Source organism: Narcine bancroftii, chromosome 5, assembly GCF_036971445.1.
Source record: "Narcine bancroftii isolate sNarBan1 chromosome 5, sNarBan1.hap1, whole genome shotgun sequence".
Classification (NCBI taxonomy): domain Eukaryota; kingdom Metazoa; phylum Chordata; class Chondrichthyes; order Torpediniformes; family Narcinidae; genus Narcine; species Narcine bancroftii.
In genome coordinates this window covers 47,324,935-47,351,199 of record NC_091473.1, presented here as the reverse complement: position 1 = coordinate 47,351,199, position 26,265 = coordinate 47,324,935, and the positions used below count along the sequence as shown (strand labels likewise).

Sequence of the window (26,265 nt, the reverse complement as noted above, 5' to 3'; positions counted from 1 at the left end):
ACCATAGATTAGAGCACAGGTCTTCACTTGTATTGATACTCACATCTCTACCAGGTTCTCCTTGTTTCCCTTGATCACCCTGAAGAAGAAGTGAAATGGTTAGATGAGCATTAACAAAATCAAGTTCAAGTATCATATGCACCACAATTCAGTAGCAGAAGTCACCAGATAGATGCAACTGAATGGTAAATTAATCTCTAATCACCCCTTGCCAGTACTCACTGGCTTGAGAGATGACAAGAACACCCATTTCCACCATCTGCTCCCAATCTACAAAAGCACCGATGTTAACAAGGATGGGATGGGCAGATCAAGTTCATCTTTATTGTCCAGTGTTCCAAGGCAATTAGAAGTGAAAAGATCCAGAGTGGGCAGAAGACCTGAAAGAGGTGTTGAAGAGGAGGAAAAAGGCTCAAGGGAGGAGAAGAGGTCCTCAGTGGGCATGGAGAATCCTTGCTGAACAACTAGGTTTGGAGACTGAGACGGCGGAAGAGGAGTTCAGCACTGTGGTGAGTTAAGGGGCACGAGGGTCTTCACCAAGGACAGAGTGTTCTGTCTCAGAAAGAGAAATGTTGGAGGGGGGATAATGAAGATCCAGCAGGAGTCAGGGAGTAGAGGAGGTCAGAGTGGGGAGGAGGGCTGAGGGAGACAGAAAGGGATGTGGAGGGTCTCATGTACTGCCAAAATGAGGCCACCTGCAAACTGAAGGAACAACACTTAATTCCATCTCAGCACTCTCCAACTAGATGGCATCAATACTGACCTCCAATTTCTGTCAACGGCTTTTCCTCTCTCTCTCTTTCCCTACCCCTGTCATCTTTCCTTTATCCCACTACCCACTTCCCTCTCCTTTCAGAGAGCTATCCTCATCACTTTTCTCTTCTACCCTTCCACCTGTATCCACCTATTAACTATTACATTCCTGAAAAAGGGCTCAGACCAGAACATTGACTGTTTTTTATTTCTTATGGATGCTGTGTGACCTGTTAATTCTCCAGCACTTTGTGTACTGTACTCCAGTGCCAATTTGTTTAGGGAAGTGTTAGAACATGGTGGGCAGGGATGAGAGTAACTCAAAATTTCTCACTGGTACAGCCAGATTTTTTTTGACAAATTAATTCCATTTTATTTTTGCCATCTTGCCGAATGCATCCAACTTTTCCATGTTTAAAAACATGGTTCTTGCATTTTTAAAAATAATGAATGAATATTAATTTCCACAGAAAAATTTTTGTACTGCATTTCCTAAGAGCCAAAACAAAATATATGTTTAAAATCAGGCTTTAAAAATCATGATGTAAAACTTTACAAATACACATTCAACTTGGATCATGTTGCTCACTGATGCAGATCACAGTCAGTTCAAATCATTTGATCTCAATGGCATATTCACGTGCGGCTCAGTAGTCTGCATTATTGAATTTAGAAGCAGTTGTCTGGAAAATGGTAGCATGCATGAAGAGCAGAGTTATGTTCAGCAAACAACAGTGAATGCTCAGAAGTGTTGCCAGCCAGAAGGCTTCTGCTACACTTCATGTGGAGTGTAGTTTCAGTTTTACTTTTCTGAAAGCTGACACTAATTTAAAATTTCTACTATGGTACAGCGATATTGCTTTGTCCAAGAAAAACTTGTCAATCATTATTTACATTAAGCAGTTCCTGTTGTGCATCTGACAAATTTGATTGTGAAAAATATTCTTGGTGTTAGATAAACACAATCTTTTCTTTTCTTTTCTTCCAGTGTGCTTAATAGGTTTCACAGTTTTTGCCTTCTTGTGTGACTACGATAAATTTATATAATTTTAGTATTGAGTTCTGATGTCAACATCAGATTTCAATCTGAACCTGAAATCCTGAAAGTGCTGCCTTGATATTTCCCGTCAGCAGCAACTAATGGATTCAACTAATGTAAATCTACCCACTGACTGCTAGGCACCCCATCCATTACCGCTCGGATATCAGCCCAGCACTGGAGCAAATAGTCCACACAGGGGGCAAAATTGGGACAAATTATCCAAATATTATATCGGCACCTCCAAATTTCTTGTCATGCCAATATAAATAAAAGAAGGGTAAGACTAGATTAGTTAGCGATATACAGGATGGTTTAAACAGAGTAAATGGAAAGAAAAGGTTCCACTGAGATTAAGAATCATAAAAGAGATTTAACATTTTGGTCAAAAAATACGAGAAAATGTGAAAAGCACCTTGTGGAACAGCCTCATTCAGTACCTTCCAACAGAAGTTGGATTGACACTTCATAATGTGCAAGGTTATAGAAAAGAGTGTGGATTGGCAACATCACCTCCTGCTCACTGGCCATCAACACAGAGACACCTCAAGCTTAGACCCTTGCTCATTTTATTTAATATAAAACCCCTTAGGAAACATTTCACAATATTTCAAACTTAATCCAAATACATTGGTATTTTATAAAAAGTAGAGATACAAAAGAAAGAAAATCCTCCAATAAATTACCCCACCCCTCCCCCAACCCACTACAAACTTTAAAAAAAAGAAAAAGAAAAAGGGACAAGAAAACCACAACAGGAGCACCTCATTTTCCAATATCAGAGACTAATAAGAGAAAGGGAATGTTCGAGATTCATTTAAATTTTAAGACCAACATTTGATATTTCACAAAATGTATGATACTTATCTCTTAAATTATAAGTAATTTTCTCAAATGGAATACAACTCTAAACCTCTGCATTCCACCTGTCCATTCCCAAATCACTATCTGACTTCCAAATTATAGCAATACATTTTCTTGCTATTGCCAAGGCAATTTGAACAAATTTTACTTGATACAGATTCAATTTTAATTTAGGTTTAATTCCCCTAATATCTCCCAGTAAAAATAACATTGGATCCTGTGGGAATCTTATTCCAGTTATTTGTTCTAATAAATTACCCAAATCAAACCAAAAAGGTTTAAATGTGGAAGTCGAATTCAAAATAGTACAAACTTCTTATCCACATCAAAAACATAAATCTGAATAAATATAATTAATATTATGTAATTTTTGTGGTGTTAAATGTAACTGATGAATAATATATTGAACTAACCAATTTCTCACATTTATTGTGTTTTTCATACTCCCTTTGCATATCAGCCGCATTGTTAACACAATGGTTCCATCAGCCTTCTATCCACATTTCACAACAGGATCCCCTCCCCTTTGGTTCTATCTGGACCAATTGTCTTTCACCTCTCCCCATGATAATTGCTATCACATTACCACTGTCAGCTTCTCTTCTTCCACTTATTGGTTTCCTCCAGCTTCACCCTCTCTAACAGAGTAGGTGCTGAGATGCAGATTTCCACCAGTTAGAATTCAGTCCGGGATAAAGGGTCTCTCTCTCTTCAGACTGAGTTGAGAATATGTTTTGTATCAATTTAGGAGAATGAGGGGGAAAATCTCATTGAAACATATAAAATGTTGAAAGGCATGGACAGAGTAGATGTAAATAATTTGTTTACCATGGTGGGAGAGTCTAAGACAAGAGGGCACAACTTCAGGAATGAAAGGCATCGGCTTAGAACGGAAATGCATCGGAATTTCTTCAATCTGAGGGTGGAATTTGTTGCCTCAGGCTGTTGTGGAGGCCAGTCTTTGGATGTATTTAAGATAGAGATTGATAAGTTCTTGATTAGCCAGGGCATCAAAGGTTAAGGGGAGAAGGGCAAGCAGTGGGGCTGAGTGGAAAAATAGATCAGCTCACGATTGAATAGCAAAGGCAGACTCGATGGGCTGAATAGCCTATTTCTGGTCCAATGCCTTATAGTCTTATATTTAACTCAGAGAGTTAAACCTTGGAGTTATTTTCCCCAGAGACTGCATGCCCAATCATTATATTCAAGGCTATGATCAAGATATTTTTGGTTGGAAAGGGAATCACATTTAGAGAACAAAGCAGGATGGAGATGTCAAAACAAGGGTCAAGCCTCGGTATTATTAAATGAATTGAGGAATTCAATTGTTGACTCCTGTTCCTACCTTTAGAGATGTAATACCAAAGGAGAAATAATGGACTTCTGGTACCAGGATACATTGCTTCTCAAATGCAAGAGCTCTGCCCTTGTAACTGTAGGATCTACTTTGAGTTCCCATTCTTTCAGCTGGTTCTATTTTCTTTTTTCCCTCCTTCTGATTACTTACAAGTTGCAGAATCTGTAAATCTACCCAACTGGATCCTTTACCTCAAGACAAAGAAATACTCACCCTCAGCCCAGGAGGTCCTGGGAGACCATTCTTCCCATCAATTCCATTCCTGCCATCTGTTCCAGGTAGTCCTTTATCTCCCTGCATTTGGAGACCAGAGACAATTATGGCACTGGTACTATTTTTGTCACAAAAATCAATTCGAGACTGAACATTCAAAAGCTGATATCCGCATTACCTTAGTTTCCTCAAACACTAAATGAAGGTTAGAGGCACTTGGACAACAAGTTAATTTAAAGCTATACCTCATGTCAGAAATAGCTTCCTGCTGTACAACAGGGTCAATTGATGTAGATTTTTTCTTTTATCCATACAATTGACAAGACACTTACCCATTTCAAAGCAGCAGGAGTTGTGGGATGGGGGCAGGGAAAGAACATCTTTCTGCTGTTTGTGGAGACACCTCATGCACTTCATCCTACTTGGAATCTGGATCAAAAAAGGACACAGACTCCGGTGGAATGAAGGACATCAGAGTGGACCTTCCTCATGTTGCTACTGCCATATCCTGTGGCATTGAGTTGCCCCTGAATGGATTCCTTTCCCCTGGATCAGATCAGACAGGATTCAGCAGGTTGCATGGTGGGGAAGCAGCTGATATTCGCATGTACACAACATTCAAGTGCTGAAGCACAGATCCATCAGCTGCTTTGAGGTGGCAAAGGCATTAAAAGGGTTTTCTGCAGACTGGAGAGAGGGAAAGCTAAGGGCTCATGAACAAGGCTTTGCTGAAATGGCTACGGTCATGCAATATTCAATGCACCTGAGACATAAACCCAAGCTCTAGTGTAGTCTTCTCAACTTTCTGGCTTGGAATGCATGCTCAATAAACCCAAGAGAAGTCCAAAAAGATAATCTTTCATCAAGGGTGCAATATGGTTTGGAGTTAATGGAATGAATGTCAGAGTTCAATGAAATGACAAAATCATATGGAGGTATCAATTCATAATGAATTTCTTAGTTAGGATTGTGACAGAGTATATAGATATGTTTTTGGGAGATAAATTGGGGCAGGGATAAATTGGGGCAGGGTTTGTTAGTGTAGGTTGCATACAAACACTTTAGAACATATCTTATCTAAAATACTGGAGCTCTGCTAATGTTAGACATATCGGAGCCTCAGAACCTTTGCAAAAGCTTTGGAGAGTGCCCAAGAGACTTCATTAATGAATTGTTGTTTACAAAAAGGCAACAGATGAAAGAGTTTGCTGGAGCCGCCTTCTGTCTGGAGTGAAACTTGCTGTTCTAAGAGGGTCATATGGTTTTGCAAGCAGAGAGAGTCAAACAGTCTTTCTCAGAGAGAGAGAGAGAGTCAAACAGTCTTTCTCAGAGAGAGAGTCAAACAGTCTTTCTCAGAGAGAGTCAAACAGTCTTTCTCAGAGAGAGAGTCAAACAGTCTTTCTCAGAGAGAGAGAGAGAGAGAGTCAAACAGTCTTTCTCAGAGAGAGAGAGAGAGACACAGACAGACAGACAAACAGACAGACAGACAGACAGAGAGATTCATTCTACAGTGTTACAGACAGTAACAGCAGCTGAGACTGGAACAGGACAAGCTGACAAGCTTGTGGAAAACCCCATTTGGAAAGTGGGTTGTAAGTGCTTAGTTCAGCCTGGTCAAAGTCCTTGTGGTTCATGCAAGAGGAGAGGATTGGCTGTCTAATGTTTCACTTGGAATAAGTGAAACAAAAAGGCATTCTGTGGTGACCTGAAAGAAAGAGGTTATCATCTGGAGAACCCTGAGGGGGAAAGTTTCATCAGCAAGACACTGAAGTGGCTGATGGAAATAAATCAGTTATGGGTGTCCTGGAACAACAAATCTTTCTCTGAAAACTGACAAGAACCTTCCTGAGCAGTTACCATTTACCTTTCAAGAACCAAAGCCTGGTGAACTTGATAAATGTTAAATTCTGTGCACAGTATAAGAATTGGCTGCAACCAGTGAACTTGGAGGTATGAGAAGTGAGATTGGACTGTGAATCAAATTACATTTCTGAACTTACACACACATTACATACAAGTGGGCTTAGAATTAGAAGGGGTTAAGTTAGGTTAGTTAAGTCAATAGTGATAAGTTAAAGTGTGATTCTGTTTTCATGTTTAAAGATAATTAAAAGCAACTTTTGTTTGAGTGATCATTTGTCTTGGTGAATATCTTTTGCTGCTGGGTTTTGGAGTCCTCTAGGCTCGTAACAGGACACATCAGGAATAAAATTACAAAAAGTAAATTCTGTTGTGCTATCAATGATAAGATGGTGAAAGAATGGAATTTAAAATTTAAATTAGACATACAGCACAGTAACAGGCCCTTTCAACCCCCACAAGCCCGTGCTGCCCAATAACATCAAATTACACCCAACTAACCTATGATTCTCCAAGTTTTGGAATGTGGGAGGAAACCAGAGCACCCAGAGGAGACCCACACATACACAGGGAGAACATATGAAATCCTTGTAGACAGCACCAGATTCGAACCCAATTTGCCGGAGCTGTAATGGTATTACACTAACCGTTACACTAACTATGCCACCCCATAAAGGCATATTGAGGTTAAGAAGGAAGATTGAAAGAAATTCCACAGTCTGTTGGTTGCAGGCAATGGAGAGTGATGGGAGATTATCCCTAGTAGAAAGAAAGCAAAGAAGTCAGTCTATGTTTAGTGCAAATAGATTAAAAAGAGAATAGTTCAGACTAGGATAAGCAGACAGTCAAAATAATTTACAGAAACAAACATTTGGATGGCGTAGATGAGAGAACCAATGTTTACTTGGTGATTTTTTTTTAATTGTATTCTCACCAGCAATCCCAGAAAGCTTTTGGAAGCACATCACTGGATATCAGGAATGGGATTAAACTTCATCCAAATGGAGAAATTAAGAAAGGAAAAGGAATGAAATTTATGGCTAAACCCTTAATAAAAGATCCAATAGTCTTAAACTTAGAAAAGTATAAATGTGTAGAAAGTTGATTCTTCACTCTCTTGAACAATTAATCACATTGTTTTCCTGTTTTGCAATTCATGAATATTTTGCCATCAAAGTGAAATGTGCCAGTACAGGGGAGTGGAACAGCTTCCCATACCACAAACAAAAAATGACAAATGAAATGCAAAGTAAGCATTGTGCAGAGTAAGGCTTTACCCCCTTCACACTGCTTCTAAAAATCCTCTGTCCCATTATTATATCACGCTTTCATTTCTAACACCTAACTTTTTATGGCTGTATTTGGATAATATTATGGAAAGAAACCCTTTGTGATGACAAATTCTATACGCTCATCGCCTCCTGGTTGAAGAAATTGCTCATCAGCTCTGACCAAATCTCTTTCTGGATAATCTGACACCCGAATATCACTATTTTGTACACTTCCATCTCAGGTAAAATTTAATAATTTTTAAATAGATCCCTCTTTATTTCTCCAAGATCAATTGAATAAAACCCTAGTCAATCCCCCCCCCCCCCCATATACAGTGGAACCCCAATTTAATGCGCCCTGATTTAATGTGATGAGCCATTGGAGCTTTTTGCTCTTTCCAGAAGTGAACTTTTTTCAAAATTGAACGCACCGTTAGAAAATGAAAAGTTTTTTTATGTAAATATAAGCTTCACGCACTTGATGCGATCAAGAATAAAAGTCAAACCCAAGTTGCTCAAGACCTCAGCATACCTGAATCAACACTTCATGGCTGGAAATCTCAGGAAGATAAGTTATGCACGTCGCTTTGGAAAGTTGAGGAAAAGGCGGGACAAAAGGCCAAATGCATGAAGACAGCCAAAGATGTCAGCCTCAATGTCTCCTTGTACAAGTGGTTCATTCAAGTGCGCTCAGCAGGCCTTCCAATTTCCAGGCTATTCTCAAAGGTTTGACCAGCTGATCAATGGAGAAATCTCACAGTTCAAAGCTAGCAACAGATGGCTAGTTCAGTTTAAGCGCCGTCACGGGATTCCTCAAGAGTTAATGTCTGGAGAAATTCGCTCAGCTGACAGTGCCACCACCAGCGAATACCCAGCAGAACTAAAAACTCTTAGAAGATGGCTACGTTGAAGAACAAGTGTACAACTGTGATGAAACAGGCCTTGGCTGCTACCTGTCAGACAAAGATGCTACTGTCTGGCAAAGATGACGCCATCGACTTAAGGGGTTCAAACAACAAAGGTCGCATGACGTTGTTGTTTTGTGTTAAAAAGACTGGAACACATGAGCTAAAACCACTCATGATTGGCAAATTTTGCTCATCCCGCAGAATCCACCTTGTCAATGTGAAGTCATTACCATTTGAATGCATACGTAGCAGCAATGTTTGGATGACCAGTGTCACATTTGAGGATTGGTTTTACAAAACTTTTGTCCCTGCTGTCCGTGCTCATTTGCGCATGTAAAAGCTAGAACTTAAAGCTCGACAAATGTCCCACCCACCCGTCAGTTGCCAACCTAGTGAGCCGCGACAGAAATATCAGAGTTTAACTCCCAAAGAACACTACATCTAAAATCCAGCATTTAGATCAGGGGATCATCTTCATGTTCAAGTAGAATTACAGGTGTGAATAAATTCATAGAATTGTGGATGAATCAAGCATGAACTTTAAGGAAGTTTGCCACTTAGGTGGGAAGGGCTGGGCAGCAGTCAGCTCCTCGTGTGTGGGAGAAGGGTCTGGGTCCAGCCTTTTCATCCTGACAATCCACTAAGGAAGATGATGATGAAGATTCTACAGCTTCACAGTTGAAAAGGTGCATTTACACCAGTGGTACTCTGCCGATGATGAATACCAAACATATGAACACCTGACGGACTCTGAGATCGTCTGTAACTTTACTATAGCACCGGTTCTCGAACCACAGGATGATGTTAATGAGGAACTCCATCCCCACCTCTAAAGGTGTCTAAAGCTATTCAGTACCTCGAGGCTAGCCTACATTGGCTGGAGACCTAGGATATGGACCACATAAAAATCCTCCAGCTCAAAGCCATTTTGGATTTTGCTCGCAGCCAGTGGCACGCTGCGTTCAGGCAACAAATACTCAATCGCTTTTTTTAAGAAATAAAATGAATATTGTAAGAAATATAAAGATGATTGAAAATGCAGGTATTCTTTATTTTTTTTTTAAAACTGCTGTTTTTCTTGAATCCTGATTTTGCACGACCCCATTTTTTTCATGATGCGATTTTTTGGACCCCAACTACCACTTTATAATGGTATTCAACTGTAACTATTCTAACATTCCAAGAATTAGTCTAAATGAACCATTACATTTCCTCTGTGACCCTGACAGCCCATAAATTGGGATTAGAAAACAGATATGCCTTATTTTCAAGAAAGGATATTGGACAATATTACTGCAACTTAAAAAGGAACATCACCTTTTCTCCTCGGAATCCTCTTGGGCCTTGACCTCCCTAAAGGAAAGTCAAAATAAGAAAAAAGTTTAACAAATTTAAAGATCAAATTTGAACATTAAATAAATCCATATCTTATGGAATTAATCCCCTGCAGCTCTGATGAAAAATTTTGATTTCTTCCAAACATGTGAGGGGGGTGTGTGTCTGTGTGTGTGTGTGTCTGTGTGTGTGTGTGTGTCTGTGTGTGTGTGTGTGTGTGTGTGTCTGTGTGTCTGTGTGTGTGTGTGTGTCTGTGTGTGTGCGTGTGTGTGTGTGTGCGCACGATATACACACACAGCTAATGGAAGTAGTGAGGGGTGATTTACTTGTAGTGTTCTAAATGGAGCTGGATAAATATCAGAAAGGAATGAATTTGAAAGTCAATGTGTGGAGAGTGGGGATGTGGGATGATCCAGAATGCTGTCACACAGACTGAATGGGCTGAATGGCCTCTTTCCTTGTTGTCTCTCTGTGATTCATTCATGCACTTCACCTACTCTGAATATCATCAAACTTTTTTTTCTTTTGTAATCTCCTGTGTTCCATTCAAATACTCTTCTCAAGAATTTCAAATATTGGTTCTCAAGTCTCTGGGTTTATTAAGAGTAAATAAAAATTGAATTTACTCAAAGAATCTTCTGACCTCAAAAGATTTCACTACTTATTCTGTAGGTCTGACATTTAGTCAATGGACATATTTTTAAAATCATCCTAACTTTCTGCTGTGTACATCAGGACTCAGTGCAGATTATTACCAGAGACTATTTAGAGAGAAGTGACATTTACCTAATGCAAACTGTAGTATCAGTGCGGGCAGAATAAAACCAGGATATGAATTCATTAAATACTTTCTTGGTCAGACATCAATACCTTTGATGTCTGCATCATTGCCAACAATACTTTAAGCACCAAATCATTACCCAAAATAAGTCAAATCCTGATGTTGAGTTGCAACATTTTATACAAATATTCTGCATCATGGAATGGATGCAATGCTAGAATGATACACAATGAGGAATTTACCTCTGGTCCTGGGAGACCTCGTTGACCCGGCAAACCCTGTCACAATAAAAATATATTAATTTATTGTCATGTTGGAAAGTGTTCAACAGACAACTTGAATGGAGAAAACTCCCAGCAACTAACTACTCCTCCTGGACTCCCCCATGTCACTTTGCCAGGTTCTGTCCCTGGATGGTGGTATTTTAGTGATCTACTTAATGCAAAATGCCCAATGATAGTCCAAGAACTTTTTATCCAACCTTTTCCCCTCAAAACAATTCAATCAGACTTGGAGCAAGATATCCTCTGAATGCTCAAGCATAGTTGATATTAGCTCATCTCTACCCAAAGTGAAAGATCCATTGAACGTTGCCCATTTACATCAGAGTTGAGTTCATTTGGAAGTTTAATGTCTAAATCATATTTGGTGGTGAAATATCAAATCACAGAAAAGTAAGAATTCAGATGTACATTGAGAAAAAATTAAACTTTAAACTTACCCGATCACCAGCTAGGCCTGGGATGCCAGATTCTCCTCTGAGTCCTCTTGTCCCAGATTCACCAGGTTTGCCAGGGTCTCCCTGGAAAAGAAACTCAATTAACTAATCACTGAACATCTTATATCCACCTCAGCTGGACGATAACTTCAGAATGAAAATGTTGCATTTTCTAACTCTTTCAGGATGTCCTGTAGCAGTTGGGAACCAATTAAGTGTGGCTTCACTTTTGAAATGTAACCATTAATATGATATAAGAAACTCCTTAGCAGATTTGCACACGGTGTTATGATAACAAAGTATTAATATCATGTGATGTATTGGCAAAGATAGAGTTCAAAACAGTTACAGGGAATCTTCTACATCGACTGTTGAAATGATTCAGAGTCCTGGTTCTCTTTACCCATGCCCCTCGCGATTTTACAAACCTCTATAACACACAAGTCAAACTCTGGCCCGCGATATAATTATATTTGGCCCGCAAGATCATATTAAATATATATTAGAGTTGGCCCGCTGGCCGCCGCGCCAGTATAGCGCAAGCACACTGAAGGTGAAAATGAAGACGCCGGAGGTGTGGCGGGATCTCAGAGTCCCGAATCCCGGGGATCGGAGCGCCGCACTCAGCCTGCCCGGCTCCCGGACACACAGACGCGGCTGGAGTTGGGGACCATCCTCGCTGGGTCTGCGCTTCAGCGGCGACGCCGGACCGAACGTCTTGTTGGCGATGCCTTCCCCCTCGCTCCGTGTGCGGCGGACCCTGCCTCCCGCTCCTTTTGTTGGAGACGAGCCCGGCACCGTGAGATCGCAGTTTAATCCCTCTCCAACCACGGGAGGGGGTGGGAGCAACGCGCTCTTCTCAGCCAATTCCTCCACCGCCCCGGACGCCGGCGTTTCAACGGGGGGTTCGGGTGCCTTCGTCAGGCGACCGACCTGTTGGTCCAAGACAAGGGGAGAGCGTACAAACTCCACAGAGACAACACCTGAACTCGGGTGAACGTGGAGCTGCGACCCCACATTCCACATCAGGACTGTGTGTAAGATTGAGAGCAGTGAGACGGAAGCTTATTTTGTTCCTGTGATTTAAGCCTTTCTTGGGGTGGGGGGGGGGGTTCCTTCTCTGTCCACTTGCCTAACAATTAACCTAATCAGATGTGGAGTTACCACAATACAACAGTTCTCAACCTTTTTCTTTCCACTCGCGTCCCTGTGCCATTGGTGCTCTGTGATTAGTAAGGGATTGCTTTAGGTGGTCTGTGGGTGGAAAGAAAAAGTTTGAAGACCACTGCTTTAATCATCCCTCATTGATTCGTCATGTACACTGTTTCAGACGCTAAAGGAAATGGGCCAATGACAATGAAAGAGTTTATCCAAAACTATTATTACATATGTTGAAAGAAGAGAAAACATGCAGATGTTGTTGAAAATTTTCAATAAATATTTAGTTCGGCCCTTGACTTAGTCCAAGTTTTTAATTTTGGCCCTCCGTGAATTTGAGTTTGACATCCCTGCTCTATAAGGTTAACTTTTAGCCTCTGATGTTCTAGAGAATGAAGACCAAACCTATCTAACCTCTCCCTCTGACTCAAGCCCTCCAGTCCCACAAATATTCTGGTGAATCCCCTCTGCACCACTTCCAGTTTATTGATGTCCTTCCTCCAGCTGCAAAGGAACACCATCACCTGAAGTTCCCCTCCAAGTTCCACACCCTATCCCAAGTTGGAAATATTGAGAGTTCCTTCATCACTGCTGGATCTAAGTCTGGAGCTCCCTCCCCCACAACACTGTGAGAACATCAGAAAAATTGTAGTGTCTCGGAAATGTACCACTTTCCAAGAGCAGTGAGAGATGGACAATAGATGGTGACATTTAGATTATGAAGTAAACTGATCAATGCACAACTTTGAATTTAAATAAACAATTAACTTCACATCATTAACCATTTGCAGGAAGGTTCCAAATTACATCAGTCACTGCACATCAAAATTATTTCTTGCATCAGTTCCAAAACCTCATTACTCAACGTCCCTCTAATCCAGGATGCTTAAAGGAGCACAAATAGATTCCATTCATCCACAAAATCTGCCACTGACTATGACCATAACAGAATCAATCATGAGCACAGATTTTTTTTTATTGACCCAATCCACATGCTTGCTCCCTAACCGCGGACAACTAGATTTACGTGTTTAATACTGAACAACTGTGGCAGGATGATCCAAATAGTTTGTTAAATGGTACAACAGGAGAAAGCAGATAAACTGGATTGAGTGCAGTGACATATATATGAAATAATACCAAACTTCAAAACTAAGCTGGAATAGATTTGATCAAAACATAACCTTTGCAAAAGGATTGCAAAACTCTTGTCCCCTGGTCCCTGAGCTACCTGTTAATGAGATAAAAATCATTGCCGTTCCCTTCTTTCAGCCTCTCAGGATTTGTACAGGTGCCTAACTTTTATCTGGAATCCCAAAACTAAGATTTTTTTTCAGTAATGAAAACACCTGACCACCTCGCTCCTAGCACCACGCCCCCAGCCGTCCACCCCCACCCCTAGCTGTCCATCTGTCACCTCCCCCACCGGCCATCTATCTGTCGCCCATGCCCTCCTCCCCCCCCCACCAAGTCCGTCCTTCCATCGCCCCCCCCAGCTGTCCATCCATCACCCTCCCCCGTCTGTCCGTCCTCTATCACCCCCCCGTCCCATCTAACTCCCAATTCGGCAGCAGGGGTACAGTGCTGCCGAGCCTGAAGTTCTTTCTTGGTGTCGGCTAGCGACGGCTCAATGCGAGGGTGGTTCCAGCTGCATGGGGTTTATGGGTAAGGAAGACGCCCATTGCTCTCGCACTGAGCCAGCCACCAGCCGCCGCCTGCTTCTGTCTCAAGATTCACCTTTCCATTGAAGTTAAGAGAAGGTAGGGATTGGGACGGTGGGGGCAGGAGTCTGAGCCAGTTTTATTTTGAATGCTTACTTTAAAAGAAAAGCTAGTGATATTATGGTCTTTATTTGTCTAAATTCAATTAACACCCCGCTTAAGGGACCACCATTTTAAAATGATTCTAAAATCCGGAAGATTCCAAGCAACAGGTGTCCGGTCCTGTCGATCCTGGATAAAAGGTTAGGCATCTGTACCACCAAACATATCCACAACCATCTTTGTCCAAAGGAAAAGAATCACAAACTCATAACTGGAATCACTCATCCCTGGAAGCACTGCAGCAACCCTATTTTTTTATCCACTTTGTGCATTTCACATCTTACCCAAAGTGAGGTGACCAGAATTGGATTCAATATTCCATTGGGGCTAATTATTGCTTTGTTCCGCTTCCACAGAATGTCCCTGATTTTATATTTCATGTTGTTATGAATTAATCCCATGATTGTAAGGGAGAGTGAGGAGTTAATCGACTCAACTTTCAGGGCAATAAATACTCCAAAACCCATGTCAGCTAAGTGGGAAACCGTCAAGGGAGGAAAGAAAAAAGCGAGAAAAACAGAGAGCACACCAGTGACTATCCCACTCAGCAACAGTTATGTTGTGTTGGATTCTGTTGAGGGAGATGACCGGACAGAAGATGGTCACGGGCACCAGGTCAATGGCAATGAGCCTGGCAGAGTGGTGTAAAAGAAAAGGAAAAGGAAAATGGGGACTCCATTGTCAGGGTAGACAGGAGGTTCTGTGAGCCAGATAAGTATACCCACATAGTGTGCTGCCTCCCTGGTGAAAGGGTATGAGATATCACAAATCGGGTCCAAAATATTCTGAGAGGAGAGGGAGATCAGCCTGATGTCTTGGTACATGTGGGTACAAACGACATTGACAAGAAAAGGATGGAGGTAATGAAAAGGAATTACAGTGAGCTGGGACAAAAGCTGAAAGACAGGAACGCTAGGGTGGTGATCTCGGGATTACTACCTGTTCCAAATGCAAGTGATGAAAAGAATATAAGGATAAGGAAAATGAACCTGTGGCTGAGGTGCTGGTGTACAGGGCAAGGATTTGGCTTCTTGGATCGTTGGGATCTCTTTTGGGGAAGGCATGATCTTTACAAGAGGGACGGGTTGCATCTAATCCAAAAGGTGTCAACATTTTGGCAAGTATGTTTGGTACAGCAGTGGGGCAAGGTTTAAATAAATTTGACAGGGGTATGGGAACCAGAGTGATAGGGAAAAGGGTAGGGAAGATAAAGTAATGGCCAGGAAAAGAAATGTTGCGAGGAGAAAGTAAAAAAAACAGATGGTGCAGTGAGTTTTCGAGTCAATGATAGAAAATTACAAAGAAAAATAATGGGGAGAAAAATCAAAAGAAAAGGTTACAGAAGTCATTAGATTTTAAAAGGACAAAGGGCATAAGGGCACTTTATCTGAATACCCACAGTATTAGAAATGAGGTTAGTGAACTTGAGGTGCAAATTGGTACCCATGTGTAATGGAAGATTTAAATCGTGTTTCTTACTTTTCCAGCCTTTGTTTCTGCAAGGCTGAGAACCTGCTTGTTTTTTTTTTAGAATCAGCAGACATAAGCTAAATTCTACCGAGGGGCCAGAGATTCAGTTTTCTGAAGAAAGGAATCTGTGTCCCAAGAACATTTAATCTTCCTGCTTGTTTTGGTCACAGACTGTCAGAGGCCTAGCCTTGATGCTAAATAAACCATTGTATTCAAAGTGATAAGCTGAAAATTATGTTATTCGATAGAAGACTAGCATGCTAGCTTGCTCGCTTATCTTTCTTGCTGTGCTGGGAATAGGTGCTTGGGTAAGCAGTTTTTGGGTAATATAAGCTATGGTCTAGCTGCTGAAGTTTGAGACTCTCCGAGAGATGGCAACATCTCTCAGCAAGAAGAAGAACTTCTAGAGTCCAGCCAACATCCCGGTCGGGGGAGGTGGAGAAGCTGCTACCGGCGCCCTGACAACCTACTACAAGTGTGCAGTCGTTGCCTCGCTTCGGCAGTTGGGACCAGTCCAAGCGTTGATAAGTATAGTTGGGAAGGGCTTGCATATTGTAGTGTGAAATCAAGCTTTTAAATTTGTAATAAACATTTGTATAATCTGAACTGCTCTCAGTGTGTGTGTCTATTTTCTTTCGGTAGCTCAAACACTGTGACCAATCTAAAACGAACAAAGTGAGAGGTACAAGTTTACCCAAGACAATTGGCGCAGCGAGCAGGGTTGGTCTCAAGATGTTTCGCCGAAATAAAGAGGTGAGCCCTGAGCAGTTCTTGATTTCGGGATTGTGATAGTACAGATCTATCACCAATGTACATAGTGTATATAGTTACTGTATCTAGACTGTGCTTACAGCGATTGGCTGAGAGCTAAGCCACACCTATTGTCTGGGCCTTAAAGGGTTGTGTCCCTAGACAGGTCGGATCATTCCGGACTGGTCGGCCACCTGTGAAGAGCTCCGGTCTTTTGCTAATAAAAGCCTTGGTTTGGATCAACAAGTCTTTGGTTCTTTCGATGAGCTCTACAGGCATGGACTTCCAAAGACGATGAGTTTGGCATGTTGGCCAATACCCTGTCTTTGTTGGGACCACCCATTAGTTGGGATGAGAAGTTAGACCCATCAAGTGCATCTCTGGGAGAGTGGGTTGCCACTCTCCTTCGAGAAAGTAAATTTCCTGATAAAAAGGGGACGCTGACTGATGGTTTTTGGCTGCTGGCCACAGCCTTACGCCACTCTGTTCAGCGTGAAGCAGAATCAGTTCAAAGAGCAGTAGAATCTCAGCGCAAGAGAGAACAATTAGAGGAGGAGCTAGAAGCCATACGACAACGCTGTTCCATGATGAGTGATATTGTTCGCACCAGTCAGGACTGAGCCAAAGAATTGGGAGGTAAAATCCACCCACGTACAACCCAGGTTAAATCAGACAAGGGGCTGCTGCTAATAATGGACCGACAAGAAAGGACCTTTTTCTAACCTTGTTAAAGTTAGGTGCACCTAAAAGTGATATTGATGGGAAATCTACTGCGGTCCTTTATGCCCTCTATAAGAGAAAGGCAGGGGAACATCATACCCAGCCGTTGAGTCCTCCTGGCCCAGCTGTGCCTTCCGCTCCCACTGCTGCTCCTATTGAACCAGCTTCTCTTGCTCCAGTTACCCGTGATGAGGTAAAACAAATGATTAACAAGGCTCTTATGGATAATAGTCGCATGTGGGCCTGGAAGCCCCCGAACCCTACTAAAGCATGAAGGTGTGGGCAGGGCTCCCGTGTCTACTCCATTGAGATACGGCGGATACACGGGGACCCACGGCCCTACATACTGTTAACAATCCATTGGGGTGGGGGTAATGACCGCCAATATTTGGCCTTGGTCGATACCAGTGCGGAGCACTCGGTGATTCCGGGTAACCCCGACCTCTGGACTGGACCAACATTTCAAATAAAGGGGTTGGGAGGAGTGGTCACCCTGGCAAAAGAAATAAAAGTCTGTGCCACGGTGGGTGATAGCCCTTCCCCTGTCTGGTTACATGCCCTGGTGGCTGCTACTGATGAGTGTATACTGATGAGTGTATCTTGGGTATTAATATGTTGGCCGGTACGGCCCTTAATAGTAGCCAAGGGGGATTTGCATTTGGAATTCGGACTATTACAAAAAAACTAGTAGTGGGTCAGGCTAAGTGGGATCCTGTGATGGTGCCACCCCCCATGAAACCAGTGTGCATTCCACAATATCACCTCCCTGGAGGGCAAGAAGAGATTAGTGCCACCATCGATTGCAAGAAGAAGGGGTAGTGAGGCCCGCAACGTCGCCCTTTAATAACCCTGTTTGGCCAGTCCAGAAGCCAGACGGCTCCTGGAGAATGACAGTTGATTAGCGTTTTTTGAGCAAACATGCCCCACACTTGCTTCGGCAGTTCCGGACATTGTTACCCTTATTGAAAACATTGCTACTGGGAACTCAGGAACATGGTATGCTGTCATTGATCTCGCTAACACCTTCTTCAGTATTCTTATAGCTGAGGACTCACAGGATCAGTTCGCCCTTACCTGGAAGGGGCGCCAGTATACCTTCACCCGCCTCCCTCAGGGTTATGTACACTCTCCCACTATTTGCCACAGTCTAATTGCCCGTGATTTGGAGACGGTGCCAGTATCGCCTTCCCTCTCAATTCACCATTATATTGATGATGTGATGATCCAAGGGGCCACAGAAGAGATGGTACAGGAAGGTTTGGAGAGTGTTCAAGATACCCTGATGCAAAGAGGGATGGGCCATTAACCCCGCCAAGGCACAGTGCCCGTCCCAGACGGTTATTTTCCTTGGAATTCAGTGGCATGCTGGAGAACAGGTGGTTCCCGATAAAGTTCACAATAAAATCGCAGACTTGGCCACTCCTCCCAGCGTTTCCTGGGGTTATTGGGATACTGGTGACACCATTTTCCACACTTGCATTGCTTTTACGTCGTCTACATAAGGTAACCCGAAAGAAAACAGACTTTGTATTGGGTGACAATCAGGAAAGGGCATTCCAGTCCGCCAAGCAGGCTATTCTTCAGGCCCTGCCCATTGCTCCCTGCATCCCAGATACCCCCTACGAACTACAAGTCTCCGTTATTGATGATGTGGCCTCCTGGAGCCTCTGGCAGAAACAAGAGGGCCGCCAAGTCCCACTGGGATTCTGGTCACATACCATGCCCGAGGCTGCCACTCGTTATTCTGCTTTTGAACAACAGTTACTAGCCTGTTACTGGGCCCTGTTGGAGACTGAAAGAATAACAGGCAATGCAGATGTTCTCAATTGTGACCTGCACTTCCAATAATGAATTGGGTCCTGGCTAATGATGCTAATCTAAAGATTGGGTGGGCTCAGCAGTCTTCTATTGTTAAATGGAAGTGGTATTTTCAGAGTCATGTGACCAGAGGGCCTGAAGGGGTGGGCCGCATACACGAACAGGTGGCTGATCTTCCGTCTCGTCATGAGGACGTTGAACCCGCCTTTCCCCCTCCTTTACCCCCTTCACCAGTTCAGTGGGGTAAACCATATGATTCGCTCACTCCAGCAGAACAAGAGGATGCCTGGTTTACTGATGGTAGCAGCTGGTGGGTGCAGGAAAGCAAAAGTGGAAGGTGGTGGCTTACCATCCCAAGTCAGGAACTCACTTATCGGAGGAGGGGGATGGTGCCCCCAGTCAGTATGCTGAGTTGAAGGCAGTCACTTTACCACTAGATCCCCATGATCACCCTCTTCGCCTGTTTACTGATTCCTGGGCTGTGGCTAATGGACTTATGATATGGATGCCTGACTGGCAAAAGAACGACTGGCTGATACATGACTGGCCAGTATGGGGCAAACAGTTGTGGCAGCTGTTGTGGGATGCTTCCCATCATAGTGAGATAACCGTATATCACGTTGATGCCCATACCAATGTGGCGACTAACATGGCACAACATAATGCAGTAGCAGATCAGCTTGCTACTATCAGCCGTGCCGATACCGTCCCCCTGGCTCAATGACACATGAACAGAGTGGCCATTTGGAGGAGAAGGGATCAGCTATGTGGGCCCATACACATACTTTACCCATCCATCTGGATGATGACCGTATAGTCGTGCGTACATGCCCAGAATGTCAGCTTGTGAAGTCCCGTACCGTTCCTCCTGGTCCGCATGGCCGAATAAAATGGGGTGCTCGCTCAGCTGCGGTTTGGCAAGTTGATTACATAGGCCCCATGGCAGACTGTATAGGTAAACGTTACGTCCTAGTAATGGTTGACACCTTTTCGGGCCTGGTTTTTGCTTTTCCCACCAAGACGGCTGACCAAGCTAGCACTATCCAAGGACTAAACCATTTAATTTCTCGTTATGATGTTCCAGAGGAGATTCAGACTGATAATGGCTTGTACTTCTCCAGGAAGGCAATCTGTGATTGGGCAAATGACAACGGTATCTTATGGGTTCACCATATTCCTTATTACCCGCAGGCTGCCGGGTTAGTTGAACGAATGTACGGCTTACTGAAGGAACAAATTTGTTTGTTAACACTACTGGGGACCCTGAAGGGGTGGAGCCATGTGCTGCAGCAGGCAGTTGACAATTTGAATCATCGCCCTTTAAAAGGAGGTACACCTTTCCGCCGACTTCTTCACGCTTCTAAATTACAGCCTATTCCAGAGGAAAAACAATAATTGCCCCCCACTCCCAAACTAGAGAATGTCGGACAAAAAGTATGGGTGGCACCACCAAGTAGTGGCCTTCCTGTAAAAAGAGAAATAGTGACACCTTCCCAGGGTAACACTCGGTGGGTAGCTATTGAGGGACAGGATGATTTAGTCTGTTTAAACTCTGAACGCTTACGGTATCGTGAGTGACATGTGTCAGGCTTCTTTGTTCCAGGTTCTCCATCTTACGCTCCTGGTGATCTGGCTTAACAGCTGCTTTGGTGCCAACAATTGGATTTGTAATGTCGAGGACGTTCCAAGGGAGTTGCCCGTGGGAGACACGGTCCGATGCATTACATCAAGGAAATCCTCGGTCACCTGCCTCAAGTGCAGCTTATATTAATATGTTATTGCCAGTCTCAGTTCCTATATTTTGTTTGTGGATTGGGCCACACTATTCTCCGTTGGTTGCTCGCATTAATGCTTCTTTTTGTGATTATTGTAGTTTTGATTTCTCTTTTGCGCGCTTTTTGTTCTCTTATGCTTGTCAAGTCTCGTGTCTGACAGCCTGTGACCAAGGGGTGGAATGTAATGGAAGACTTAAATCGCGTTTTTTTACTTTTGCATCCTTTGCTTCTGCAAGGCTGAGAACCTGCTTGTTTTTAGAATCAGCAGACATAAGCTAAATTCCACCGAGGGGCCAGAGATGCTGTTATCCGATGAAAGGACATCTGTGTACTGAGAACATTTAATCTTCCTGCTTGTTTTGGTCACAGACTGTCAGAGGCCTAGCCTTGATGCAAAATAAACCATTGTATTCCAAGTGATAAGCTGAAAATTATGTTATTCCATAGAAGCCTAGCATGCTAGCTTATAGCTTGCTCGCTTATCTTTCTTGCTGGGCTGGGAATAGGTGCTTGGGTAAGCAGTTTTTGGGTAATATAAGCCATGGTTCCGCTGCTGAAGTTTGAGACTCTCCGAGAGGTGGCAACATCTCTCAGCAAGAAGAACCCAACATCCCGGTCGGGGGAGGTGGAGAAGCTGCTACCGGCGCCCTGACAACCTACTACAAGTGTGCAGTCGTTGCCTCGCTTCGGCAGTTGGGACCAATCCAGGCGTTGATAAGTATAGTTGGGAAGGGCTTGCATATTGTAGTGTGAAATCAGCTTTTGAATTTGTAATAAACATTTGCATAATCTGAACTGCTCTCGGTGTGTGTGTCTATTTTCTTTCGGTAGCTCAAACACTGTGACCAATCTAAAATGAACAAAGTGAGAGGTACAAGTTTACCCAAGACACCATGCCTATGATTTGGTAGCCATCATGGAAGCATGGCTACAAGGTGACCCTAAATGGGAATTAAACTTTCAAGGGTATCAGGTGGTGCAAAGTGATAGACAGGATGGTAAGGGATGGTAAGGGAGGTGGAGTTGCACTCTTAATCAAAGATGAGCTCCAGGCAGTAGTGAGGGATGATATAAGATCTAAAGAGCATAATGTTGAGTCCATTTAGGTAGAGATAAAGAATAACAAAGGGAAAAAAATTATTGATGGGTGTTATCTATCGCCCACCAAATAACAATAGTTTAGTGGTACAGGAAATAAATAGGGAGATAAGTGAGGCATGTAATAATGATACAGCAGTAGTCATGGGGGACTTTAACTTCCACGTAGATTGGGAAAATCAAGTTGGTCGTGGGAGTCTGGAAAAGGACTTCATAGAATGCATCGCGATAGCTTTCTTGAGCAGCATGTTAAGAAACCAACAAGAAAAAATGCTCTCCTGGATCTCGTGTTGTGCAATGAGATAGGTAGAGTAAATGATGTAATAGTCAGAGACCATCTGGGAAATAGTGATTATAGTATGATTGAATTTCTCATTCAGATGGAAGGGGAAATAGTTAGATCTAAAACTAATATATTATGCTTAAACAGGGGTGACGACCATAGGAAGAGGGAGGAATTGGGCAGAATGGACTAGGAGCACAGGCTAATTGATGAAACAGTTGAGGAAAAGTGGAAGATTTTCAAAGAAATATTTTGTAATGCTCAACAAAAATATATTCCGGTCAGGAAAAAGGGCAGCAAGGGAGGGAAAAATCAACCGTGGTTAACAAAGGAAATAAAGGAGAGTATAAAATTAAAGGCACAGGTGTACAAAGCTGCAAAGAGCAGTGGGAAACTGGAAGATTGGGATAACTTTAAGAGACAACAAGGGGTTACAAAGCGGCTAATAAGAAATGGGAAAAAGGATTATGAAAGTTAGATAAATTTTTACATGATAGAGGAATTAGGGGATATGGGGAGAAGGCAGGTAGGTGGAGTTAGGTCATAAATTAGATCAGCCATGATCGTATTGAAGGGTGGAGCAGGCTCGAATGGCCATTTTTGGCCTACTCCTGTTCCTACTTCTTATGTTCCTATGATTCCATTTGCTTAACTAAACTTGGACTTCAGTTACAGGCAGGTCATCCAGAGAAGAGGGCAGCTTTCTTGTATAAAAGGACATTTGTGAACAAAAAATTCTTACTGAAACTTAATAATCCAGATATTACAATTAAATATTGTTTGTCAACTTGACAGAGGAGTTCCTGAAAATATTACAATGATGAGACATCTACAAGCAAATGTGAAAAAGCAGCTAAACCACAGACAAAGATTGTTAGAAGACTGTTCTTTGAATCATTTTCTGCAGCTGCAATATATTGCAATCCTAAAACATGGAACCGGTAAATCAAGCAGGATCAAAAGGTATATTGAGATCAGCAGACATTACCTTGTCTCCTTTAACACTTGGCATTCCACCTTGTACATTAATCTGCACAAGAAAAGATGAATATTTAGTCCTGTTGCTGGTTGGAATTCCAACAAGCCCGACTGCATTTGCATGACAAGAATCCTAAATGTGACTGCAAAACGTCTTGGCCTCTTCTCTCTCACTCGTTTCAAAGGTCGCTCTGTGGCAACATTGGCTGCCATGTTCACCTTTGGCAATTGTGATGATGCTTGCTTAACTTTCACTCTGGCTACTAGTTTCCGACATTCCAATGAAGGACTATTCATTATTTTTCATGTAGATTGCTAGCACTTGCCATTTCAGACAATCATTCCTTTATGGCTTCATTCTTTAAAAAGATCATGAGCTTGTGATTCTTTGTTATGGGGCATTAAGGAATGCATTAAGGAATGCAATTTAGCAGGTACACAATTCTGAAATTGTACCAGGTTCCTGCGTGTATTGCACTCGACAGACATATCAAACAAACTGCCACACTGATCCTGAATTCACAGGCTTATAAATTACATCTCCTCATGGGGCTTTACTTGGATGTAAACGGATCCCCTGATGGTGACTTACTTGGATATTTGAGGCCATCTCAATTTTAAAGGTGACTGGTTTAGTATGTAATCACACAACTACCATTCATACTGTAGGACAGTGCTAGTTTCCACCACTTCCCCCTTCTCTACCACAGTTTAAGAATAAAGGGTAGGCCATTTAGAACAGAGTTGAGGAAAAACTTTTTCATCCAGAGAGTTGTGGATATGCGGAATGCTCTGCCTCAGAAGGCAGCGGAGGCCAATTCTCTGGATACTTTCAAGAAAGAGTTAGATAGAGCTCTTAAAGATAGCAGAGTCAAGGGATATGGGGAGAGGGCAGGAACTGGGTATTGATTGTGGATGATCAGCCATGATCACAGTGAATAGCGGTGCTGGCTTGAAGGACTGAATGGCCTATTCCTGTACCTATTGTATCTCCTCCCTGTCAAAGAGCCCTCCATCATATCTACCCCACTGCACTTCTCTCCGCCCTGCACGTACGCGTGCACACACACTATACAAAAAGACATAGACTTAGGCAAACACACACACACACACACACACACACACACACACACACACACACACACACACACACACACACACACACACACACACACCTTCCCTTGCTCTATTACCCATCCAATCCCCTACAACCCTTCCATGTGACTAATCCCTTCTGATATGATTAAGTGAACCTAAATGAGTGGCCTCCCAGTCATTAATTCTGGATGTTGCTCCTCCAGTTGATAGGAATTCTAAACTCAACAACTTAGAAGTTGAGTCGGTGAACTCAGTGGGGCACAGCGATCATCATTAATATCCATTTCCTGTTGGAACTTCTTTACTTACCAATTTTCCAGGGAGTCCAGGAGATCCTGTAGATCCTTTTGATCCCTGGGTCAAGAAATAAAAATTAATACTTTATCTATACATCTCTGATATGTAGGTTACTTCTGAGTGGATAGAGTAAGAGGCTAGGTCACTCTGGCTGGTTGGATTATTTTGGTCAGGCAATCCTTTCATTTTTATTGAACTCGCAATTGTTCTACATTGTGCAACATCTTTGTGAGTCTCATGAAAGAATGTAATTTAGAATTTGTCCTTTGTGTAAAGGTCACAGGCTTCCAAAAATTAGCCTAGATCCTTTATTTGTATACTGTAGCGAATTACAGGGGTAACACTGGATATATGTAGTGATATCAGACAACTTGCCACACAACATTCAATATCAAGCCTTGATTATGACAGACAGTGCTGCAAATTTCCTGGATTCCCTTACAGATTTCTGTCAGTTCCCTCAGTAGTTTTTCTGTTATCACATTTCTCCAAAATCTCCCATTTAAACTCCCGGAATATATTTACCTTTTCTCCCTGGTCTCCTTTTTGGCCAGCAGGTCCTCTGGTCCCCTAGAGCATAACAACAACAAAAATCAAGAGTCAATGGTGCTGAGGCCTGTGAACAATGACCCCAAAACAGAGCAGAAGAAACCGAGAACAAGGTCAGCATCCTGTGTCAGTACTCACGTCTCTCCCAGGTTGCCCCGATTCACCAATACTTCCCTTTTCACCAGGTCTGCCATCTGTTCCTGAGAAACCCTAAAACAAGAAAAGAGTTTCAAACAACCTCACCCTTTGTTGTCTGTTGAACATGCTTAAAAGCTATTGAAAAAAAATGGCTTTACTTGCAAAAGCAACCCTTCTGACATTAGGAAAATATTTTTTTTAATCATTCAAAGTGAATTGTAAACTAAAGGGTATAGGGTAAATTGTAGACTAGTAACAAGTGCAAGAGATTGCAAATACACTCGATCAAACAAAAACTGCCAACAATATAGAAATGACAAGTTATAAATAACAACAATACAGCAGAGAAAAAGGCCCTTCAGCCCAAGTGTCTGTGCTGAACATGTCCAAATCAAACTAAAACTCTGCTATTTGCACTTAATAGATATCCCTCCAATCCCTTCATATTCATGTATCTATCTAAAATTCTCTTAAGTGCTACTATTGTATCTGCTTCCACCACTAACCCTGGCATCCCATTCCAGGCACCTTCTACTCTTTGTGCGAAAAAACTTGCCCCACACATCCCCTTTAAACATTCTCCCCTCGCCTTAAACACATGTGCTCTCGTATATGATATGCTTAACTCTATTCTTCATGCATGGAATTGCAATTGGGACTGGCATGGGAAATGGAACACTGTGCATTTCTTACATTTAATTACTTCTTCATTTAGTAAAGCCTTCTCTACATTTCTATTTTCCACAGTCCATTTCCTGCTAGATTATGACTTTGTGAAACTGATGGGAAGCAATTGATCAGCTCTGGTAACATCCTTGTGAATCGTTTCTGCACCCTTCCAGCTTTATGAAATCCTTCCTACAGCTACACAGCCAGAATTGCAGGCATTAGAAAAAGAGAGTTCTAAGTTCATGTGAAATCCAAAACCAGGTCAAAATTTTGAAGCTGGGATGTGATTGGAGCAGGAGCCTGACAGGGTGATGGGTTAACCGGGCTTGCTGGACTGAATTCTGGAGGTAAAGTCCTTGAGGAGCTCAGTTATGGAGAGCGGCAAGGATGAGAAGAGTTGAGGCAGCAGGTGAGCTGAGGTTGAGGCTGTCAAGGATCATAAAGTGGGTCTAAGTTTGCTAACTCATTGAATCAGTGGATGTGCGCCAAAAGCTCAGAAAAGGCAATCATCTCTTTGAAACCAGAATATGAAAATGCTTGCC

The 26,265-nt window shown here is 42.5% G+C and overlaps 1 protein-coding gene across 1 annotated transcript in view; it reads right to left on the bottom strand.

The window, feature by feature from the left end:
* The window catches only part of LOC138765292 (collagen alpha-1(VII) chain-like), a 188,701-nt gene that overhangs the window by 127,693 nt on the left and 34,743 nt on the right, over nt 1-26,265 (bottom strand). The window contains exons 14-22 of the mRNA XM_069942338.1: nt 25,055-25,126; nt 24,893-24,937; nt 24,380-24,424; nt 22,983-23,024; nt 11,103-11,183; nt 10,624-10,659; nt 9,583-9,618; nt 4,227-4,307; nt 44-79 (exon numbers count right to left, since the gene is read on the bottom strand). Of these exons, the coding sequence (XP_069798439.1) occupies nt 44-79; nt 4,227-4,307; nt 9,583-9,618; nt 10,624-10,659; nt 11,103-11,183; nt 22,983-23,024; nt 24,380-24,424; nt 24,893-24,937; nt 25,055-25,126 (474 nt within the window). The remainder of the gene's footprint in view (nt 1-43; nt 80-4,226; nt 4,308-9,582; nt 9,619-10,623; nt 10,660-11,102; nt 11,184-22,982; nt 23,025-24,379; nt 24,425-24,892; nt 24,938-25,054; nt 25,127-26,265) is intronic.